We start from the raw sequence: 20,958 nt of genomic DNA on the forward strand, positions 1-20,958 counted from the left end.
TTTCATGAGTCTCTGGTTGCACTTTCTTCTTCTGACTGTGCATCCAATCTTTCTTCCTTTCTTTCAGCCTCCTGTATGTTTCCTCTCCTCCAGACCTCATTCTCTCCCCCAACTTTTTCTTTCTGTCTCCCTGTTCCCCCTTCTTTCTGTCTCTCTGTCTGCCCCCTTTCTTTCTTTCTCCGTGCCCTCCCCCAAGCCACTCGGTTTGCTGCCACCGCCATCGGGGAATAGTCCCCAAGCCACCGCTGTCCCAAGCTTTCCCTGCAGAAGCGTTGCGCTGACCAGCATTCCGCTCCCTGACGTCAATTCTGACGTAGGAGAGGAAGTTCCGGGCCAACAAGGCATTTCTCCTCATTCCATCCAGCCTGAGCCCCATCTCTCCTTGATCCAGCATTTCCCTTCTGTGTCTGTCAGAATTACCATTCCACCTATTTTCCAGCATCACCCTTCTTTGTGTCCATCTCACCTATATCCCTATCTCACCACTTTTTCAGAATCTTCATTTGTCTCTGTCCTTGTCTTTACCCCATATTCACCATTTGCCCTTTCAATGTCTTTATCTCCCCCCCCCCCCACACACACACTTTTTCAGCATTACTTCTATGTCTCTATTTCACCTCCTCTTCATGTTCCCTCTGTATCTCTATCCTTATTCAGAAGGTCCTGCTTACCCTTTCTCTTCTTTGTGTCACTATCTCCATTTTCAGCTTTCCCCCCTTTTCCTTTGTTAATGCACCCTGTAGCCAGAATCTTTCCACCCTCCCTCCACTCCGGCCCAGCCCAGTATGAAATATTTCCTTTTGTTTCTCTCCCCTCTCTCTTCTCCTCCCTCACCCACGAGTCCTGCATCTGGCCCTCTCCCTTCTACCTGCACCTGGCAACACCCCCCTGCTCCGCGGCTCTCTTAAGCAACTCGTCAGCAGCGGTGATCAAGACAAGCTGCCGACATCGAGGCCTTCCCTCTACGAGTCCCACCTTTGTGGAAAAAGGAAGTTGAAACAAGCGGGACTCGCAGAGGGTAGGCCCCGACGCCAGAAGCTTGTGTCGTTCGTTGCTGCTGAGTTGCCGAAGAGAGCCGCAGGTAGAAGGGAGAGGGAGATAGGAAGGCTGTAGAAGCTCCGGAGCATGACACCGAACCCGGCCAGGATGATTTCTTTTTCAGGCTGCTGCTGCCGCTGCCATCCCCCACCCGAAATGACAAAAAACAGCCTAATGCCCGCGTCGGGAAATAGCCATGCTGAGCAGTGAGCTCAGCACGTACACAGATGAAAGCCTTGCTTGCTGATTGGTCCGGCGGCACGGTGGGGCGGGGCCGCCGGACCAATCAGCAAGCAAGGCTTTCATCTGTGTACGTGCTGAGCTCACTGCTCAACATGGCTATTTCCCGACGCGACGCCAGAATTTAGGTAGGTAGGTAGGTTGTTTTCATCCCCGTGGGAGTCCCGTGGGCAAGGGGGCGTCCCCGTGGGAGTCCCGTGGGTCAGGGGGGCATCCCCGTGGGAGTCCCGTGGGCCAGGGGGCGTCCCCGTGGGAGTCCCGTGGGCCAGGGGGGGAACCCGCGGGATCCCCGCGGGACCCGCGGGATCCCCGCGATCCCCGTTCCCGTGCAGACCTCTAGTGTAGAGAGGATGATGAGTGACCATGCCTTTCGAGCATGCGGCAGAAGGTACCAATCACAGCTTTTCATCTCCTCCATCTCCCCGATTTCTGCTGCCCTCTTTAGTTCTTCCTTTTGCAAGCAAGCATGAAGGCATCATTTTGATCTGCTCCCTTTTTTATTTTTGCAGTGTGTTTTGCAGTCTTTTCAGTTGTTCACGGGTTTTTTGCAGCTCCAGGACTGGCTGTGCCTGCTTGGAGAGGAGCACGCTGCAGCTGGCAGGTGCATCCTTCAGAGACCTGTTCAGCCAGGTCCAGCCAGCCTGCTGAATATTTGTGGAGCTCACAGGTCCAGGCCGTCAGCATTTGCTCGCTTCCTTGAATTGGCCAGGAGCTTGAGCGCAGATTTTAGGCATCAATACTGTCTTTTGGGACTCACGGTGCTGGCTGTGGTTTACCCACCTTCTCTTTTCGGCATTTGCTGCAGCCTGGGGGAGGGGGAGGTAGAGGTTCAGTCTGACTGAGATCTGACTGTCAGCTTGAAGATCTCGACGTGACAGCTGACCTGTGACTTCAGGCAGAAAATCCCTCCAGTTCCAGCTACTCACTCTGTGAGTACAGGCTGTGACAGTCTGTGGGGAAAATCAGGGGCAGGGAGATCTGAAAACTGTTATTGTTTCTACAGCTAGAGCCATGTTCCTCACCCCTTAAAATCCTATTTTTAATGAATTTTGGCCAACCCTGAAGGGTTTTAAAGCTGTGTTATGATACCAAAATGCTGCTGTGGTGGCCATCTTGGATTTCCTGATTTCCCTCCCCCCCCAAGTTCTCAAACTTCTTAAAACACTTCGTTTTGCCTCCTCTATGTTGTTTTATTGGCTAAAGTAGTCTATGAAGAGGATGTTCTTTATCCCTTTCTTGAACTTTCCGGTATCTTTTTCTAGTTTTAGTTTGTTCTGTTGCCTGCTGACTCTCTTGCACTGACGGAGCTTCAATGAGCCAGTTGTCCAAGTAGGGGTGTACCGGAATGCCTCTTTGCTTTAGGTATGCTGCCACCATTACCATTAACTTGGAGAAAGTGCGAGGAGCTGTGGCAAGGCCAAAGGGCATGAAAATGCTGGCAAACAGAAAATGCTGACTCAGGACAGCAAAGCATGGAAAACGTGGATGTGTAGGCCAAATTGGAATATATAAATAGGCTTTTTATGAGATCCAGGGCTGTTGGGAACTCTCCTGGTTGTACTGTTGCCATGACCAACCATCCCATTTCCATGCAAAAGTGCTGACTTTGAGATAAGTCGTTGACCTTTTTCAGGTGAATTACTCGATGGAAAATGCCCCCTTTCTTCAGAATGACAAAATAAATGGAATAATTCCCCTGTTCACACTCTACCAGAGGCACGGCAACCACTGCCCCCAATTCAATCAAGGACTCCAGTGTCCCTCAGACCACCTCCCTCTTGGCTAGCGCTGAATATGGGGGCTCCAAGCAAATGTCTATGATAGGAGAGGAGAACTCTAATTTGTAGCCTTGAATAATATCCAGCACCCATCGATCAGAAGTGATGGCGGCCTACTCTGCCTTAAAAAGGGACAACCATCCCCCTATAATCATGGCTGAGTGAGCTAGCGCCCTATCATTGCGAGGGGCGAAATGCTGCAGTGTGGGTGGGCGGAGCTGATGCCCGCTTGTCACATGTTCACTTAACCCAAATAAAAATACCATAGCCCTAACAGCTATGGTATTTATTGAGCAAGTTCATTCTTCACCATAGCAATTCTGCATAACATATTAAAAAGAACAACTATTTCAGAGTTATATTGACAAAAACATAAGTACAAAGCCTGAGGTGTTTATTTGATCTTCTTCGACTGTAGGTTATTGGTGTGGCCACACTTCTTGTGACAATTTACTGCACGAGGATGAAGTCGGGCATAACACCTGTAATGGAAAGGCTATATTGATATCTAGGATCAGCAGAAGTAGACGCAAACTCATGCATGCAAAGCTATAGAGAAGATAAACAGGAAAAAAATTATCCCCTATGACAGATGAATCTTTAGCATGTTTGTCCTTGTCAAATGGACTCGGTGGAGCAGGAATGCTTCCTATGTTATGGTGATGGTAAGTGGCAATAGTTGTGAATAAGGTTTATGGCTTTAATACAAGCTCCCAAAGTGCACTGCTGTATCCCTGGTGGGCTGATACTGTCTCCCTCCCCCACCCCCCTTGCTTGTTTTCTCTTATACAAACTGTTTAGACTCCATCTTAGCTAGCATAGGGAAATAGGAAAAGCATTGTTCCCATCTACTTTACACCTTTGAATCTGCTAGTCTTACAGCTATTAGCTATAAATCTGCTAGGCATTTTAGTGAGAGAAGCTAGAACACAGTATTACTACTTCACAAAATATATGATATAAATTCTCAGCTTGCCTAACTGTAGGAGGTGCTGGCTGAGTGTAGATTCTGTGGAAGAAGAAATCCTTAAGAATAATTGAACTGTTTGTTTATTTCTTAAGTTTGATATTAAAGTAACTTGTTCAAAGAATCAGAGTCCAGCCTGGTAATATTATGGACTACATGTTCAATGAGTTTATACTGACTGGGAGATAGGCAGTTACAGTGAAAAAAACCCAAGATAAATCAAAACTGCCTTGAGGTTTTCCATCTCTGCTAGCAAACTAAGCATTGCTGTTATTAGTTAAAGAATTAATTGGCCAAAGAATGACACTGCTGTGATCTGGGGTCTTTGGACAAATTCTGTCCCTGTGTCATTCTCTGCAAAGTCCGTTGAAACTTGAAGGGAATAAAGAACTTTTGTCAGGAACAAGTCACTGACACTGCCTGTATGTTTGGGTCAAATCCGTTCTCACACAAACTGTATGAAGCTGCATGAATAATTCATAAGGCACGTCTACTGCAGGGAATGTGTGAGCCCCCACCTCTCAGAATACATTGTTACCTTCTGTATACAGCACAGACAGAAGCACCTGTAAACAGGGTAAAGAAAAATAGAAAAAAGGGTTTATTATTATTATTGTCAGTACATCGTGGCAGAGGAGGCCACTGAACTCAGCTTATTAGAAACCCATGCTATTGGTGAGAAAGACATAACAAAGTAACTAGAGAACACACTTGACTGAAAAGGAGAATCCCTGATCAGCTGAGCCAGCAGGACTCCCTGAGATTCCTACCAGCTCAGCTGATCCTGGATTCCCCTGCCCCAATCAGCTGAACTGGCAGGCAGGGAGAGCAGGGACTGCTCCTTTTTTCTTTTTTTTGACAGGACAGGCAGGAGAAGCTGTGCTAGCAATTGCTCTTCTGAACAAGCGCCAGACATTTCCTCCCCCTTTTACCAGCAATGCTCCGCATGAATAGCATGCATTTAATTTGCATGCTATTGTGCTGATAAAAGGAAAAATGCTCTCATCATGGTATTTTTTTACCATGGTGTTGGAGTTTTGTGCATATGGGCCTAAATGTTTTTCTCCAAGCTTTCTACGAACTGTAATTCGGGAGGAGGTATTTGTCTTTATAATGATCTTTCATATTTTCTTTCTATTTCTATACAGAACAGTATTTACTCGTGTTTTAAAATATTAATTTGTCTGCTTTAGTAGTTAAAGTTAAAACTATACTAAACATTAGTTCTGAATGCTATAGCAAAAACAAGTCATCCCTATAACTACAATATGCCATTTTGAAGCTTAATTAAGGCCTCATTATGTGAAATAGGCATACCCAAAATGAAAAGTAATTCAATTTCAACTTGTCTTTAAATATGCATTTATTTAAGAAGTAGGAATAGAGCCTTCAAGTTTATGCTCTCAAAATTAAACCAAATAAGTTTTAGATGAGCACATCTTTCTGGATGTTGTAGTCACTCAGGGTATGACCATCTTCCAGCTGTTTGCCAGCAAAAATAAGGCGCTGCTGGTCAGGAGGAATATCTGAGGAAAATAACAGTCATACTTACACATGGACTCTACACTTTATGATGTACACAAAAATATAAATTTTTCTCTAAAAGAATTCCTAGACTTTTAGTAAATTATTACCATCAAAACAGCCTGAGGTTAAAAAAAATAATTCAAATTTTTTATTGGAAAAAAAAGATGACCTAGAATCCTCCTGCATCACTATGAGCTCCTTTTACGAAGCCGCGTTAGCGACTTTATTGCACGCACATTTATAGCATGTGCTAACCCCTGCACTAGCCGAAAAACTACCGCCTGCTCAAGAGGAGGTGGTAGCGGCTAGCGCGGCCGGCAAATTAACGTACGCTATTACACATGTTAAACCACTAACGCGGCTTCGTAAAAGGAGCCCTATAAGCCTGTATGATTCACAAGTTTATATTCAGAGAAAACTCCAGCATACTAGTGGCCAGCATGCCAGTCTCACACACCTTCCTTAATTCAAGGACCACACGGCGATTTAAGACATTGTTTCCATCTTCTCAAGGAGTACGTCGGAAGAGGATGTTTAACTCCATCTTCGAGTTCCTAGGACCACATATCTGGAACAGTCTACTTGCCTATCTGTGACGACTACCCACACATTGACTATTCAGGAAAAGATTAAAGACATCTCTTCACCCAGTAGACTCAACTCTTCCCAGCCCTCTTCATCCCACAAACTGCCATCCTTAAACTAACCTGGCAATATAAAACTTGCTTATCAATAACACTATATCACAAATGTAACTCAATCTTCCTGTAAGCTGCAATGATTCCCTGTTGAAAATTGCGTGATATAAGAGGTACTGTATTGTATTTAAGGAAAAAGCAGTCAGGTTTCCTTTGAAGTACCTGCAAAGAATATGTACAGCTCTGCATATGTCTAGTAGCTCTATAGAAATGATTAATAGTAGACATGGATAAAAGAAAAAAATATTGAAAGGAGACATGTAAGAAGAAGAACTTCCTACAGCACGAAAGTCCCAAACATTATTAGGATACAAGAAGGCAAACTGATTAAAAGAGCAGGCAAAACAAATATTTCCAAGAAAGACTTTTCTGCAGTGGATTAAATGTAAGCTAGTTGAAAATGCCAACATGGGCAATCTATTACCTTTCCTTATCTTGGATTTTGGCTTTCACATTCTCAATGGTGTCAATGGACTCAACCTCAAGGGTTATAGTCTTCCCTGTAAAGGTCTTCACAAAGATCTGCATTGTAACACCAATGGGTTACCTAGAAAAGAGAAATGAGTTACTAGTTACTCACAACAAGCTTTTTTACTTCCATTGTTAGAAGATGCTAAGCACCTAAGTTCAGTGCATGTGGTGGCAGCGGAGCCCACCTTTACCGGTTCTTCCAAGCTCATCTCAGCCCCTCTCCTGAGACCACTCCAAGCCCTAGCCTTGAGCTTCCTCATGCCTTTCGCCACCTGTCCCCCATCACAATAGTATTAACGAACCTCTACCCCTCAACAACCCAGACACGGAGAAAAAGAACAAACCTGAAGCAGAAACAGCCTTTTTACCTAGCATAGCGTCACGTGGTAACTTGGAGAGCGGAAACGGAAATGGCCTCCTCGTTACCCTACAGAGCATCATGTGGTCTACTTGAGAGGGGAAGAATTTGACAACTAAAATCTTGGAAAGGCAAAGGGAGAAATTCCTTCATTAATATAACTTTAACTTTGGTGTACTAGAGGTTGTTTTTTTGTGTGTGTACATTGTCTCTTTCTTTAAAAAAAAAATAAAAATAAAAATAAATTATTTATTTATTTTTAAACAAGTGATTCCAAATACAATCATATACACTTTAATATCACTTATTAATCTAACATAGATTGATTCATAATAAAAACCCTCCCTCCCTTCATTATAAATATTAATAACATTTTAGCTCAAGTTTCAAGTTTATTGCATATTTGATTAATCACTTACCGTATATCAATTTCTAAGCGATGTACAGAAAATAAAAATATTGAGTTACATAATCAAAGGGAGACAAAATTATATAAACATGACTTACAAGACAGGACAATAGAAGGGAAGAAGGATAAGAAATACAAGTTATGAATAGTAAAGAAAACATATAGGGAGAAGGACATTAGGGAGGGGAAAAACAAAAAACCACAAAGGAAACGGAGCCTGGGCTGATATAAAGCTCCCGATCCTAATCTGTTGTCAGGTTAATAAACTGGAACTAGTTTTATTCATTGTCAAATGCATCTTTAAAAAGAAAGCACTTTAAATTGTTCTTAAATCTTTCCAGATCCATTTTTTCGCGCAAGTATTTAGGAAGTAGATTCCATAATTGGGGGGCCGTAACGGAGAAGATATTTTGTCGCCGTGTATTTATGGTTTTTAAAATAGGAACTGTCAGGAGATGCTGGTCAGTAGTTGTGAGTGATCTAAGGGGAGAATAAGGGATCAATAATCTATGGATAAAGGCTGGTGCTTTGTAAAGAAGGGATTTTAAAGTCAAAAGACATAATTTATAAGTTATACGATGTGCCACCGGAGCCAATGTGCTTCCTTGAGTAGGGGTGACACGTGATCAAATTTTTTTGCGTTCCTTATAAGTTTTATTGAGGCGTTTTGAACAATCTGCAGGCAATGAATTTCTTTTAAAGTAATTTCTTTGAACAATGCGTTACAATAATCAAGCTTTGAGATCACCAACGAATGAATTATTATATTCAATGATTTAGGGTATAGAAATTTAGAAATAGAACGAATTACTGATATGTTCATGAAAAGTGAGTTTGCAGTCAAAAGTAACCCCTAAAATCTTAATACTGTTGGTCAATTGTAGAGTAGATCCTTTAATAGAAATGGGAAGTCAGTTTAAGATCTTCTTTCCAAGGAAAGAGCATGAGATTAGATTTATTTACGTTGAGGGCCAATTTATTTACTTCCAGCCATTGATGGATCATTTCAAGTTTCTTACTGATAACTGTTGCTTCAAGGGGATTATTAGAATCTAACTGGTGAAGCAGCTGAATATCATCTGCATAAGCAAAAACGTTAAAGCCGATGGATTGGCATAAGGTTAGTAATGGAGCTAGAAAGATATTAAACAGTAGAGGTGAAAGAATAGACCTTTGGGGAACACCATGGGTGACTAAAAATCGCTCTGAGGTACTGTTGTTAAAGACTACTGTCGATGAGCGATTGGTAAAGTATGATCTAAACCAGGAAAGAACCTGGTTGGTGATACCAATGGACTGTAGTCTTTCTGTGATCAATGGTATCGAAGGCTGATGAAAGATCTAAGGAAATGAGAAGAATTGATTTGTGATGGTCTAAGTAATATAGTATTGAGGTGGACATGCCAATGAGAGAATGTTCTGTAGAATGATACTGTCTGAAACCAGTTTGATTAGGGTGCAGAATGTTAGTTTTTTCAATAAACTCAGATATTTGATTGAAGACCACCTTCTCCGTAAGTTTTGCAAGAAAAGGGATGTTGGCAATTGGCCTGTAGTTTGATTGGACCACAGACCTAATGTCATGTTCTTTAATGATAGGATGAATAATAGATTCCTTCCAGATTAATGGCATATTACTTTGTTGAAGACTTGTGGTAATTAATGCAAGGATAAATGGACCAAATATTGAAAAGTATTGTTTTAAAATGATGGGTGGAATGACTTCTGTATGGGAGCCTTTAGTATTGATAGTCTTAATTAGGGAGGCAATTTTTTCAAGGCTAGGTAAATTGAATTGGGAACATTTTGAGGACCATGACATAGTGTTGGAATGTTCAGTAGCTGGACTGATATCCTGTTGGGAGGTAAAATTTGACCTGAAGGTATTGATATTTTCTGTAAAATAGTTTGCAAGTTCCTGTGCTGTTGGTAGGTTGCTGTTTTTTTTATGTTGCCTCTTGGAATTAGGAGTTATAGATTTTAAGATGGAATAAAGAACAGAGGAGTTGCGGGCCTTGCTATAAGTTTTGAGAAGTATTCCTTTTTTGCCTCATTGATTTTTGCTTTATATAGTTTTGAATGATCTTTGAATTTTTCTAGATTAGCGGGGGATTTTTTGTGTCTCCACCTGCGTTCTAGGGAGCAAAGTTGTTTTTTTAAGATGTTCTGCTCTGCTGAGAACCAGGGATTTTTTGTTTTCCGTGTGGAGAGAGTTTTTTACTGAGTCGGTGCTAGTACATCTAATAGATCTTTTATAGCTGTATTCCATTGTAGTAAGGAATCTTCTAGAGAATTGGTTTTGAAAGCGGAGAGTTCAAGTTGAAAAACGGAGGAAATCAGTTCCGAAGATAATTTTCTCAGGTCCCTAGTTATAATGGTCCTTTGAGCTAAATGGACCTCGGGAAGATGACTTGAATAAGATATTGAGATAAATGATGATCAGTCCATGGAACAGGGAAGCTAGGACCAATCGAATAATTAGTAGAAGCAGAATTGGGGATTAAAACCATGTCCAAAGTATGACCAGCTTGATGAGTGGGGAAAGTAAGAAAAGGACATAAGTCCAAATAGTTAAAGAAGGATGAAATTTCTATAGTGTGATTGTTGTTAACATCGTCGAAGTGGATATTAAAATATCCGAGGATTAGAGGATTAATAGAGGAGGAGCCAAAGTCAAATAGTAGAGATTGTAATTGTGTAAGATTATCTTGGGTAATCGGCAGAGGCAAATAGAGAAGAACAACATCTATTTTTGGTTTAATATTTATTGTGAATTGAAGAAATTCAATAGGAGAGTTAGTTGGGGAATATTCAGTGATTAAAGACAACGATTCACGGAAAATAATTGCTAACCCGCCTCCACATTTGTGGTGTCGGTGATTATAACAAAAAGAATATCCAGATGGACAAGCATAAGAGAGGTATGCTTCATCTCCCTTAACAAGCCAAGTTTCAGTTAAGCATAATAAATCTAAAGAGTTTTGAATTATTAGGTCTTTGAGAAGGTGGTATTTAGTTTTCAGAGAACGCATATTAAGTAAGCCGATTTTAGTTTGAATAGTTCGTGGAGTTATTATTTGAAGAGGGATCATGCTATGCTATGGGAGTAATTATCTGGTTAGTCGAACGTAAGAAGGAAAGGATACTCACATTATTTTTACACTGATGACCTAGAATGGTTGGAATAAGAGAAGGAGTCTCCATTCGAAGACCGATGCTTCTATTGAAAATATAAGAAGATATCATTAACATAAACCCACCCTGTACTTTAATAAATAAAAGGGGAAAAAATAAATTATTAGTTATAATCAATCCATACAATATTTTGTTAATGGCTCCCAAACATCATTAAACATTTTAAGACGTCCCTGCTGAATAGCTAATACTCTTTCATTTTAAAGATATGGCACAATGAATTACAACAAAAGCTATAACTTAGTCTATCATAATTTTTCTAATTTCTCGTAATGGCAACTCCTGTCATTGAGTAAAAATTTATTGTTTTTAGAGGGTATTTGGCTCTTTGTCCTCATTGATGTACCAAATAATATCATATCATATGAAAGCGCTACTGGATTCTCAAGCAAATTATTAACTTGACCCCAAATAGATTTCCAAAAGCTATGTATTAGAGGACAATAAAACAATAAATGATCCAATGTACCAGCTTCAAGATGACAGTGCCAACATCTATTAAACTTAGAGCAATCTAATTTTTGTAAACACACCGGGGTTCAAAATGCTCAATGCAACAGAAAAAACCAAGTTTGTCTCATAGATGCAGACATTGTACATCTCATCCTCCAAGACCAAATTCGTGGCCCTTGAGATGCAGTAATTTGATGCTTAATCTCAATGCTCCAAATATCCCGAAGACCATTCTTTGGTTTTTTATTCATAAATCCAGATATAAATTTGTACCACTTTTTCTTTGCTTTAAGGTAGTTAGCTAACATTCTTCCTGCCTTATTCGAATTACCATAATACGATGCCTGCTGATAAAATAACTCTTTCCTAGCCATTCTAGAGGAAATCTCATTATATTTGTACTTGTTTTTTTAATAAATCCTGCAACATATTTTGTACCAATTTTAATTCTAAATCTGTAATCTTTTTTTTCCAAACTAGAGAACTCCAATTTAAGTTTTTTCCTTGTATAGGCTGAAAATGAAATAATGTGCACTCTCATGCTAGCTTTAAAAGCATCCCACAAAGTTTCTAAGGAAATTTCCTCTGAAGCATTGAATTGAAAATATTCATTCATTTTTAGTTGTAATTCTTCAATAAAGTTATCTTCAGCTAGCAGAGCATTATTAAACCTCCAAACAGGTTTACTATAATCTTGATTTGTCATTTGAAATTCAATCCATACTCCTCCATGATCCAAAAAAATAATCGGATCAATGACAGCTCTTGTGACTTGCTGAATTAAAGTATCCAACACAAAAAATAATCTATTCTTGAAAAAGATTTGTGTACCTGAGAACAAAACAAAAATTCCTGAGCATTAAAATGTAATATCCTCCATATCTTTCAATCCACAAGATTGACCTAGATTATCCAAACCTAATAATTTCATTATTCTATTTAGTTTTTTATTAACCAAAGGATCCATAACCGCATTGAAATCCCCAGCCATAATCAATTTAGATGTAGCCAGTGGTAAAATCAACTGCTGAAGAGATTTAAAAACCTCCATTTGATTTGAATTAGATGCGTAAACATTAACAAGCGTCAAGGTATCATTCCCTAAGCTCATGCCCACTTGAACCCATCTTCCTAAAATATCTGCAGAAATTAATCTAAAACTTGCAGAACATTTCTTATTTATTAAAATAGCTACCCCTGCTTTTTTACCCATGGCCGGTGCATAAAAACATTGTTTCACCCAACCTCCTTCTAACTTTGATGATTCAATTGCTGAAAGGTGAGTTTCCTGAATGTAATATATATCAGCTTCTTGTTTCTTTAAGAAACTAAGTCTTCTTTCTTTTAATAGGATGATTGAGGCCATTAACATTTAAAGAAAAAAACTTAACAATAATTATTAATTTTAATGCACTGACATTCTAAAACATAATCCCAATAATTCCCCTTTTAGCCAATAAATAAATAACGTACCTTCTCCCTATCCAATTGTCCCCCCTTTGCAAATCTTGACTGCTTGGAAGTGTTCATGTGAGACTAAACCCCAAAGCTCCCCCCTAAACCTTATCTAAAAGAATTTCCCATTTTATAATATCATATTAATCATGGAAAACTGTTACAATGCCTAGACGCAATCAGAATCAGAGAAGTACTGAACTGGTTTCGAGGTTTCCTTATATCACGCACATACCAAGTCCGTTTTAATCATGATCTCTCAGATGCATGGAATAATCCATCTGGCGTGCCACATGAATCACCGCTATCCCCTTTGCTCTTCAATGTTTACATGTCCTCATTGGGTGCACAGCTATCCCAGCTGGGGATAAAACTATTTAGCTATGCTGACGACTTAACGATAATTATCCCATTCACCAACTCTGTCTCAGAAGTCACTCCCAAAGCAACAGAAGTATTAAATCGGATGGAGCAATGGATGACCGAATTCAGACTAAAACTAAACTCAGAAAACAAAATTTTTCATAGCAGCGCCATACCCACTCAACACTAAAGCACCAATGTGCATCAATAGCCTTAGTTATCCCATTCAACCCCTTCAGAATCCTAAAGGGCATAGAGAAAGTAAATAAAGACAGATTCTTCAAACTGTTGGGAGCCACAAGCACTAGGGGGCACTCAGAGAAATTGAAAGGGGAGAGGTTTAGAACAAATGCTAGGAAGTTCTTTTTTACCCAGAGGGTGGTGGACACATGGAACGCACTTCCGGAGGAAGTGATAGGCCAGAACTCGGTACAGGGGTTCAAGGAAGGTTTGGATAGGTTCCTGGAGGATAAGGGGATAGAGGGGTACAGATAGAACTTGAGGTAGGTTATAGAAGTGGTCATAAACCACTTCACAGGTCGCGGACCTGATGGGCCACCGCGGGAGCAGACCGCTGGGCGAGATGGACCTCTGGTCTGACCCAGTGGAGGCAACTTCTTATGTTCTTATGAAGATATTGGGTGTAACACTGGACCAGAACCTGACCATGAAAGACCAGGTAGACTCCTTGATCAGAAAAATCTTTCACACCCTCTGGAAACTTCGGTCCATCAGAGCTTACTTCGATGCCTCATCATTTCGAGTTCTAGTACAATCCCTTATTCTGAGTCAACTCGATTATTGTAACATCGCCTACTTGGCACTCCCCCAGAAGTACATGTGGCGATTGCAACTAGTTCAAAATACAGCGGTTAGACTACTTTGTGGACTGAAGAAGTTTGATCACGTAACATAGTAACATAGTAGATGACGGCAGATAAAGACCCGAATGGTCCATCCAGTCTGCCCAAACTGATTCAATTTAAATTTTTTTAATTTTTTCTTCTTAGCTATTTCTGGGCAAGAATCCAAAGCTTTACCCAGTACTGTGCTTGGGTTCCAACTGCCGAAATCTCTGTTCAGACTTACTCCAGCCCATCTACACCCTCCCAGCCATTGAAGCCCTTCCCAGCCCATCCTCCACCAAACGGCCATATACAGACACAGACCGTGCAAGTCTGCCCAGTACTGGCCTTAGTTCAATATTTAATATTATTTTCTGATTCTAAATCCTCTGAGTTCATCCCACGCTTCTTTGAACTCAGTCACAGTTTTACTCTCCACCACCTCTCTCGGGAGCGCATTTCAGGCATCCACTACCCTCTCCGTAAAGTAGAATTTCCTAACATTGCCCCTGAATCTACCACCCCTCAACCTCAAATTATGTCCTCTGGTTTTACCATTTTCCTTTCTCTGGAAAATATTTTGTTCAAGTATTTGAACGTCTGAATCATATCTCCCCTGTCTCTCCTTTCCTCTAGGGTATACATATTCAGGGCTTCCAATCTCTCCTCATACGTCTTCTGGCGCAAGTCTCCTATCATTTTCGTCGCCCTCCTCTGGACCACCTCAAGTCTTCTTATGTCCTTCGCCAGATACGGTCTCCAAAACTGAACACAATACTCCAAGTGGGGCCTTACCAATGACCTGTACAGGGGCATCAACACCTTCTTCCTTCTACTGACTACGCCTCTCTTTATGCAGCCCAGCATCCTTCTGGCAGCAGCCACTGCCTTGTCACACTGTTTTTTCGCCTTTAGATCTTCGGACACTATCACCCCAAGGTCCCTCTCTCCATCCATGCATATCAGCTTCTCTCCTCCCAGCATATACGGTTCCTTCCTATTATTAATCCCCAAATGCATTACTCTGCATTTCTTTGCATTGAATTTTAGTTGCCTCTAACTTTTGTAGATCCTTTTTCATATTTTTCCACTCCCTCTTCGGTTTCTACTCTGTTACAAATCTTGGTATCATCTGCAAAAAGGCACACTTTTCCTTCTAACCCTTGCTATTGACTTTTACACTGGCTACTGATGGAGGCACATGTGAAATTCAAGTTTGGTTGTTTTGCTTCAAGGTACTATATAGCTTAGCCCCTAAATACATAACAGACCTTTTCTCTTTCACAACCAACAGACACAAGCGAAGCTCACACCTGAACTTCGTTTCTCCACCGGTTAGAGGTTGTAAATTTAAAAGTTATCATCAACATCTTCTTGCACATCAAGCAGCATTATGGGGTAAAGACCTTGAACAATTGCTTGTGCCTACTACCTATGAAGAATTCAGGAAACGCCTGAAAACACATCTATTCCTGAAATACTTAGGAAACCAACCTATTCAAGCTTAGTCCTTAAACGACCGCAAGAACCACCAATCGCTAAGTCTGTACTTTGTTTATTCATTCCTTCTGTAACTTTGTTTATTCACTCAATCTGTAACATTTCTAATCATTGTAAACTGCATAGAACTTCACGGTCCTGCGGTATATAAACTGTTATTATTATTATTATTAATACTTAATTGAACATATTAAAAATAATATAACCCTTAACAGACAGGTTAATTAATCTCCCTAACTCCTATTTCCAAATGCTAATTATTTAAAAACATTTATGACTTACTTAATTCCCTTCCACCCCTATCCAAATTCATTATAATTATAAATTCCTACCTTTACCCCTATCCATTTTATCTTGGAAACTTCATTCCACTTTTAATTAATTGTAGTAATAGAAATATTCCAATTAATATCATGAAATTTCCAATGTAAAATATCATATTATTCAAATTCATATTATAAATTTAATACGAAGAAATAATATTAATACAACACTTATTTGAACCTATTTAAAAATAATATAACCCTTAACAGATAGGTTAATTAGCCTCCTTACAAACTATTTCCAATTACTAATTGTTTAAGATCGTTTATGAATTAATTATTTCTCTTCCACCCTTACCTAAATTCATTATAAATCATACCCTTACCCCTATCTATCATAACTCGAAAACCTCATCTCATTTTTAATTAATTACAGTAATATAAAATAATCCCTTTTATAATATGAATTAACTTAAACCAACAATTACATCCCTTTTCTGTTCTATAAAAATGTAAAATATCCTTTTCAGCAAATCATCCCAAATTACATAACATATCTCATCGCAATACTTAGTACAAATAACATTATACATACTCTACTCTAATAATGAATATAAATTATCTTAATTAAAAAACTAAATTGCATCATGTATTATATAAATATGTTATAAAATCCATTTCCTTTAATAAATAAATTGTTATTCAAAATCCCATCAATTTTAAACCAAAACTTTGTATACATACATTCCCAATATCCCACCGCTATTTAAAATTCTATAGAAAGAGACATTTGAACATTTTTATTCTTATTATAAAATATCTCAATCAAAAACCCCATACATTAAGTTAAATTTTCAAATGAACTCTCCATCTATATGCAGCCAAACAACTTAATTGTGCTTCAGTATTTCACTTCTCAAATTTTCTTATTTCTATATCCCTATGTACTTCCACTTTATAACTAAAGCACATCATATCCAATATACTTTGACAATTCACTTAAGCAAGGAACACTCGTTCAATGAGGTCTGACCCACTGATGATCCTTGTTTACATTATATTTTATCAGTATGTCTCCGGTACGAATTCTTACTGATGACATTTCTTGGCAACCATTAAAAACGCAGTTAAAACCATGCCGCTCCTCAGATACCAAACATAAGACTTAAAGAGATTTGCTTCAGCAAGGAACACTCGTTTTCATTATATTTTATCAGTATATTTCCGGTACAAAATCTTTAGCTATCTTTCTCCTTAAAGATGATATCTCCTTGCATTCATTAAAAGCGCTGGTAAAAACCATGCCGTTCTTCAGATACTGAAGATAAGACATTTCCAATTGATCACAGATCCAATATGTAGAATAACTGCACAACTTAACTTTATACATCTCAAACCAGCCTGCTCACACTGTTTGCCGATCAGTCTCAAAGCTGAATTTTCAATTAATATTGTCCATCAACACTCTGGCATTTTAATGATCTTCTCTCAAACCACCTCATAAGTTTCTTGCCCTCAAATAATGCCTCATATCCATTCTTTATCTGTATAAAATTCTTTTTTTTTTTCATGAATATTATCACATATTCATTGGTTCTTTTTGTTGGTTCAGGAGCTCTATAAGCTCTTCTGGTTCCTTAAATTGGCAAGTCTTATTATCCATCATAATCCTCATTATTGCAGGGTACATGAGACCGTACCTTGCTCCTAACTCCTTTAGTTTAGGTCTTAGTTGTAGAAATTTTTTCTGTTTTTCTGCCATGGCTTTAGCAAAATCAGGGATGAAAATTAATTTTGCCCCTTTATATTTTATTTCATTATTGGCTTTAGCCAAATTCAAAATTTCTATAGCCTGCTGATACCTCATAACTCTAAATATCAACGGCCTTGGAATCTCTTGTGTATTTGACTTTACAGGGATTCTATGAGCCCGCTCTATCTCTAATGGAAATCGAGGGCTTAATGGTACTAATCTAGGTATAATTCCCTCTAAAAAAGAAATTGCATCTTTCCCCTTCAAGCCCTCCGGTAAATTTAAAACTCTCAAATTATTACGTCTGGACCTGTTCTCCATATTTTCAATTCTTCTTTCCAGGCGTTGAATTTATTGATGATTTGTCTTATACTGCAGCAAAGTTTCCTCAGCTTTTTCAATTTGAGTTTCAAGGTGCACCACCCGAGCATTGGCAATTTCCATTTTCTTTGCTAAGATGGTCACTTCCACTTTCACCTCCAGCATTATAGTTCTCAACTCTACTATAATGCCTGTGCTGTCTGTAACATCATCCGACGGAAGCGGCACTCTAGAGGGAGTCGGCAGATCAGCCTTAATCCTTTTCGCATTTCCTCCCACAAATGCTGAATCATTTTTTGTTTGAACGCGCTGAGGACATTTTGGCAATCTATACTCCACAAAAATGATCGATTTAACAAAACTTTTATACCATATTACATCAAAGGCTTTACGGAGGTACAGAGCTCAACGATTAAGCTTCCACCATGGTAGGCTTCCAAGCCATGCCCTACACTGTCTCTTTCTACCCTAGAAAGCAATTGTGCAAATCAGTATTACCGGTCCTTAACATTAACCTTTTTCTATTACCGGTACTTGCAAATTTTTTAGTGAGGCCACCAGAGATATATGAAACATCTATTAAAGAAAATAATCATTAATCTTTCATGCGAAGGTAGATGGAAATCAAAGCAAATTTAACCTATCAGAAGCAGAAATGATCATGTATAAGCAGAGTAGACTGAAAAGCTCCATCTCCTCACTTTTCAGGGCTCATTGATTGTATTTCCATTCCATTTTTGTTCATATCACAGCAATATGGAGATCAGTTTTCAAACATTAGTTATAGATTCAGCGGGGCAAAGCACATATAAGAGTCTTAAAAAAAGAGAGGTGAAATGCTGGATGTAGAATCCAATATAAGCCAGCATTCTAGTCAAAAAGAGGTTAAGTTGACAGGTGTTCGGGGAGAATTATAAATCACCAACGTGTATGCTCTATATCTACAATCCATATGAGGGGCTGCTGAAATGTTCTCAGTCCAACCAACAAAAGCTCCATCAAGGGCTATACACTGAAGTCAGTAATTTTCCAATTTTTTTGTTCCTTCGGAAAAATATGGAATGAAAAAAAGTGGAAAATTACTGGATTAACCCCCTCTTTTACGAAACTGCAATAGCAGTTTCTAGCGCTGGTCTGCTCAATGAGCATCGGGAGCAGCGCGGGCCATTCAGCGCGGCTCCCTGCGCTAGAAACTGCTATTGCAGTTTCATAAAAGGAGACTTAAGTGTATAACCCTTGATGGAGACAGTTCCAGCTTTGTTGGATGGGCTGAGAACTTTTCAGCGGCCCCTAGTACAAAGCTGTTGTCACAAATAAACCATGTATAAAAGGACTCAACCATGGATGCCTATGTATATATAGGATGCACAGCTTGCACGTCCAGGTATAAAATAAATACTTATTGTGGATAAATTGAAACAACTAGAGTAAGTCTTTCAAATTATAACTTAGATATCCCTTTGGTTATATGAGTTTTAAAGCATGCATATTATTTAATGAGTACAAATGAAGTATTCTAGCACAGTGGTCCCCCCAACCCTGTCCTGGAGGACCACCAGGCCAATCAGGTTTTCAGGCCAGCCCTAATGAATATGCTTGAGAGAGATTTGCATATAATGGAAGTGACAGGCATGCAAATCCGCTCCATGCATTTTAATTAGGGCTATCCTGAAAACCCGATTGGCCTGGTGGTCCTCCAGGACAGGGTTGGGGAACCACTGTTCTAGCACTATGATAAAGTACACAAAATCAGTAAAATCATTAATTAACCAAACTCACATAGCTCCGACTTAGGTTTCAAATTCACCCACAGAACTGTAATGGATTTCCCCTAGAAAAGCAGGAACATCAATGCATGATAATTGGGTTGATTGTATTTTGCTGGTCCTTGTTCTATCATTTTCCTTCCTCTTTAACCTCTTTTATATAATTGCTGTAGGCAGCAGTGCGTCTGCCAGTGCTGTAGGTGGCGCCCTTGGTAAGCTCGAGTGAAGGGGAAAGGAACGCTTTTCTTTGGTCGGTGCAAAAGTCAAAGGAAGCCAAAGAGTCCGAGCTCTGGGTTTGTTCTGTCCCATTTAGAGAGGATTCCCTTGTTCCTTACCATGGTGAGCACTTTCCCCGCTGCAGTTAAGGGGGTTGTGCTTTGGGGTTTGGGCGTTTGAGCTCAGTAAATTGGAAGATGGTGATAGAAAAAGCACAATGTGGTTGATCCAGTTGTACCTTCCTACTGTGCTGTCTCAGATTTTGCTTTATGCTTCTCATCTAACAGCCATTTAGGTCTCTTGTGTGTTGGCAGACTGGATGGACCGTGGGGGTCTTTTTGTGTCGTCATTTACTTTGTTACTGTTGTGTTTGCTTGGGCTCTTAACCCCTCCATATGATCCCGTAGCACGTCCAGCAGGTACTGGCAGAACCTATGCAGTCTCTTTCAGCGCTCAGACAGATTGCAGTGTCTTTGAGGCGATGTCCCCTATGCAAACTGTCCTTCAGATTTAAAGATATGACTAACACTGCCTGATATTGTCTTTGTATCAGGCCAGTCCTAGATTTCTGCCAACCTCATCATGTTGTATTATGGGACCTGCACCAGTGATGTCAATGGATAGAATCAGGGACTACAAATACCATACTGCTTTGGGCGTAAGTTTAAAACCAGGACTGGCCAAAAAGTCTCTTTTCTGGAACTGGGTAACTTGGCGGCTCTGTTAATATAAAGAAGCAAGAAGGGAAGTAGGATGAGAGTGGGAACACTAAAGGGCCCTTTTTACAAAGTTGCAGTAGGAATGCTGCTGCAGCTTTGTAAAAGGGGCCCTAAGTAGACACAGAACAGTGGGAGGGACTACTAAGATCTGTTAGCCAGGTGAGTGAGTAATGTATTAATGCTATAAACGGAATTAATATTTTTTAACAGTTGGAAATATATGCCCCATAATTTAATTATTAACGATAGATAAATTCTGATTTTTGCTACATGTATTGTCATTTTTTATATACTGCATTATACTTAAAATTTTTCGTTCAGTGCTGTAGGTGGCACCCTTGGTAAGCTCGAGTGCAGGGGAAAGGAATGCTTTTCTTTGGTCGGTGCAAAAGTCAAAGGAAGCCAAAGAGTCCGAACTCTGGGTTTGTTCTGTCCCATTTAGAGAGGATTCCCTTGTTCCTTACCATGGTGAGCACTTTCCCCGTTGCAGTTAAGGGGGTTGTGCTTTGGGGTTTGGGCGTTTGAGCTCAGTAAATTGGAAGATGGTGATAGAAAAAGCACAATGTGGTTGATCCAGTTGTACCTTCCTACTGTGCTGTCTCAGATTTTGCTTTATGCTTCTC

At 39.7% G+C, this 20,958-nt stretch overlaps 1 protein-coding gene and 1 long non-coding RNA gene across 7 annotated transcripts in view; one reads left to right on the plus strand and one right to left on the minus strand.

The window, feature by feature from the left end:
• Positions 1–2,251: 2,251 nt before the first annotated feature.
• LOC117366012 lies at positions 2,252–19,595 on the minus strand. 2 transcript variants are annotated; one of them, XR_004540481.1, is made up of 5 exons: positions 19,414–19,595; positions 10,637–10,706; positions 6,673–6,795; positions 4,542–4,589; positions 2,252–3,538 (listed from the first exon to the last, which is right to left on the minus strand). It is a non-coding gene; the product is annotated as an uncharacterized LOC117366012 (long non-coding RNA). The 2 variants fall into 2 exon arrangements; XR_004540480.1 differs by lacking the exon at positions 2,252–3,538 and having other exon boundaries at positions 3,836–4,589; positions 19,414–19,585.
• Positions 19,596–19,655: 60 nt separating this feature from the next.
• Positions 19,656–20,958, plus strand: part of REX1BD (required for excision 1-B domain containing) — a 44,279-nt gene continuing 42,976 nt past the window's right edge. Inside the window, exon 1 of one of the 5 annotated variants that reach the window (XM_033957030.1) lies at positions 19,656–19,739. Coding sequence is in view for 3 of the 5 variants with exons in the window: in XM_033957028.1 (XP_033812919.1) it covers positions 20,702–20,803 (102 nt within the window). In the remaining 2 variants the exon portion in view is untranslated. Of the gene's footprint in view, positions 19,740–20,193; positions 20,275–20,664; positions 20,804–20,958 lie in introns of those variants that run through there. The other 4 variants (XM_033957034.1, XM_033957033.1, XM_033957031.1 and 1 more) reach the window with 4 other exon arrangements.

This window comes from Geotrypetes seraphini, chromosome 8 (assembly GCF_902459505.1).
Source record: "Geotrypetes seraphini chromosome 8, aGeoSer1.1, whole genome shotgun sequence".
In the NCBI taxonomy this organism is placed as follows: Eukaryota; Metazoa; Chordata; class Amphibia; order Gymnophiona; family Dermophiidae; genus Geotrypetes; species Geotrypetes seraphini.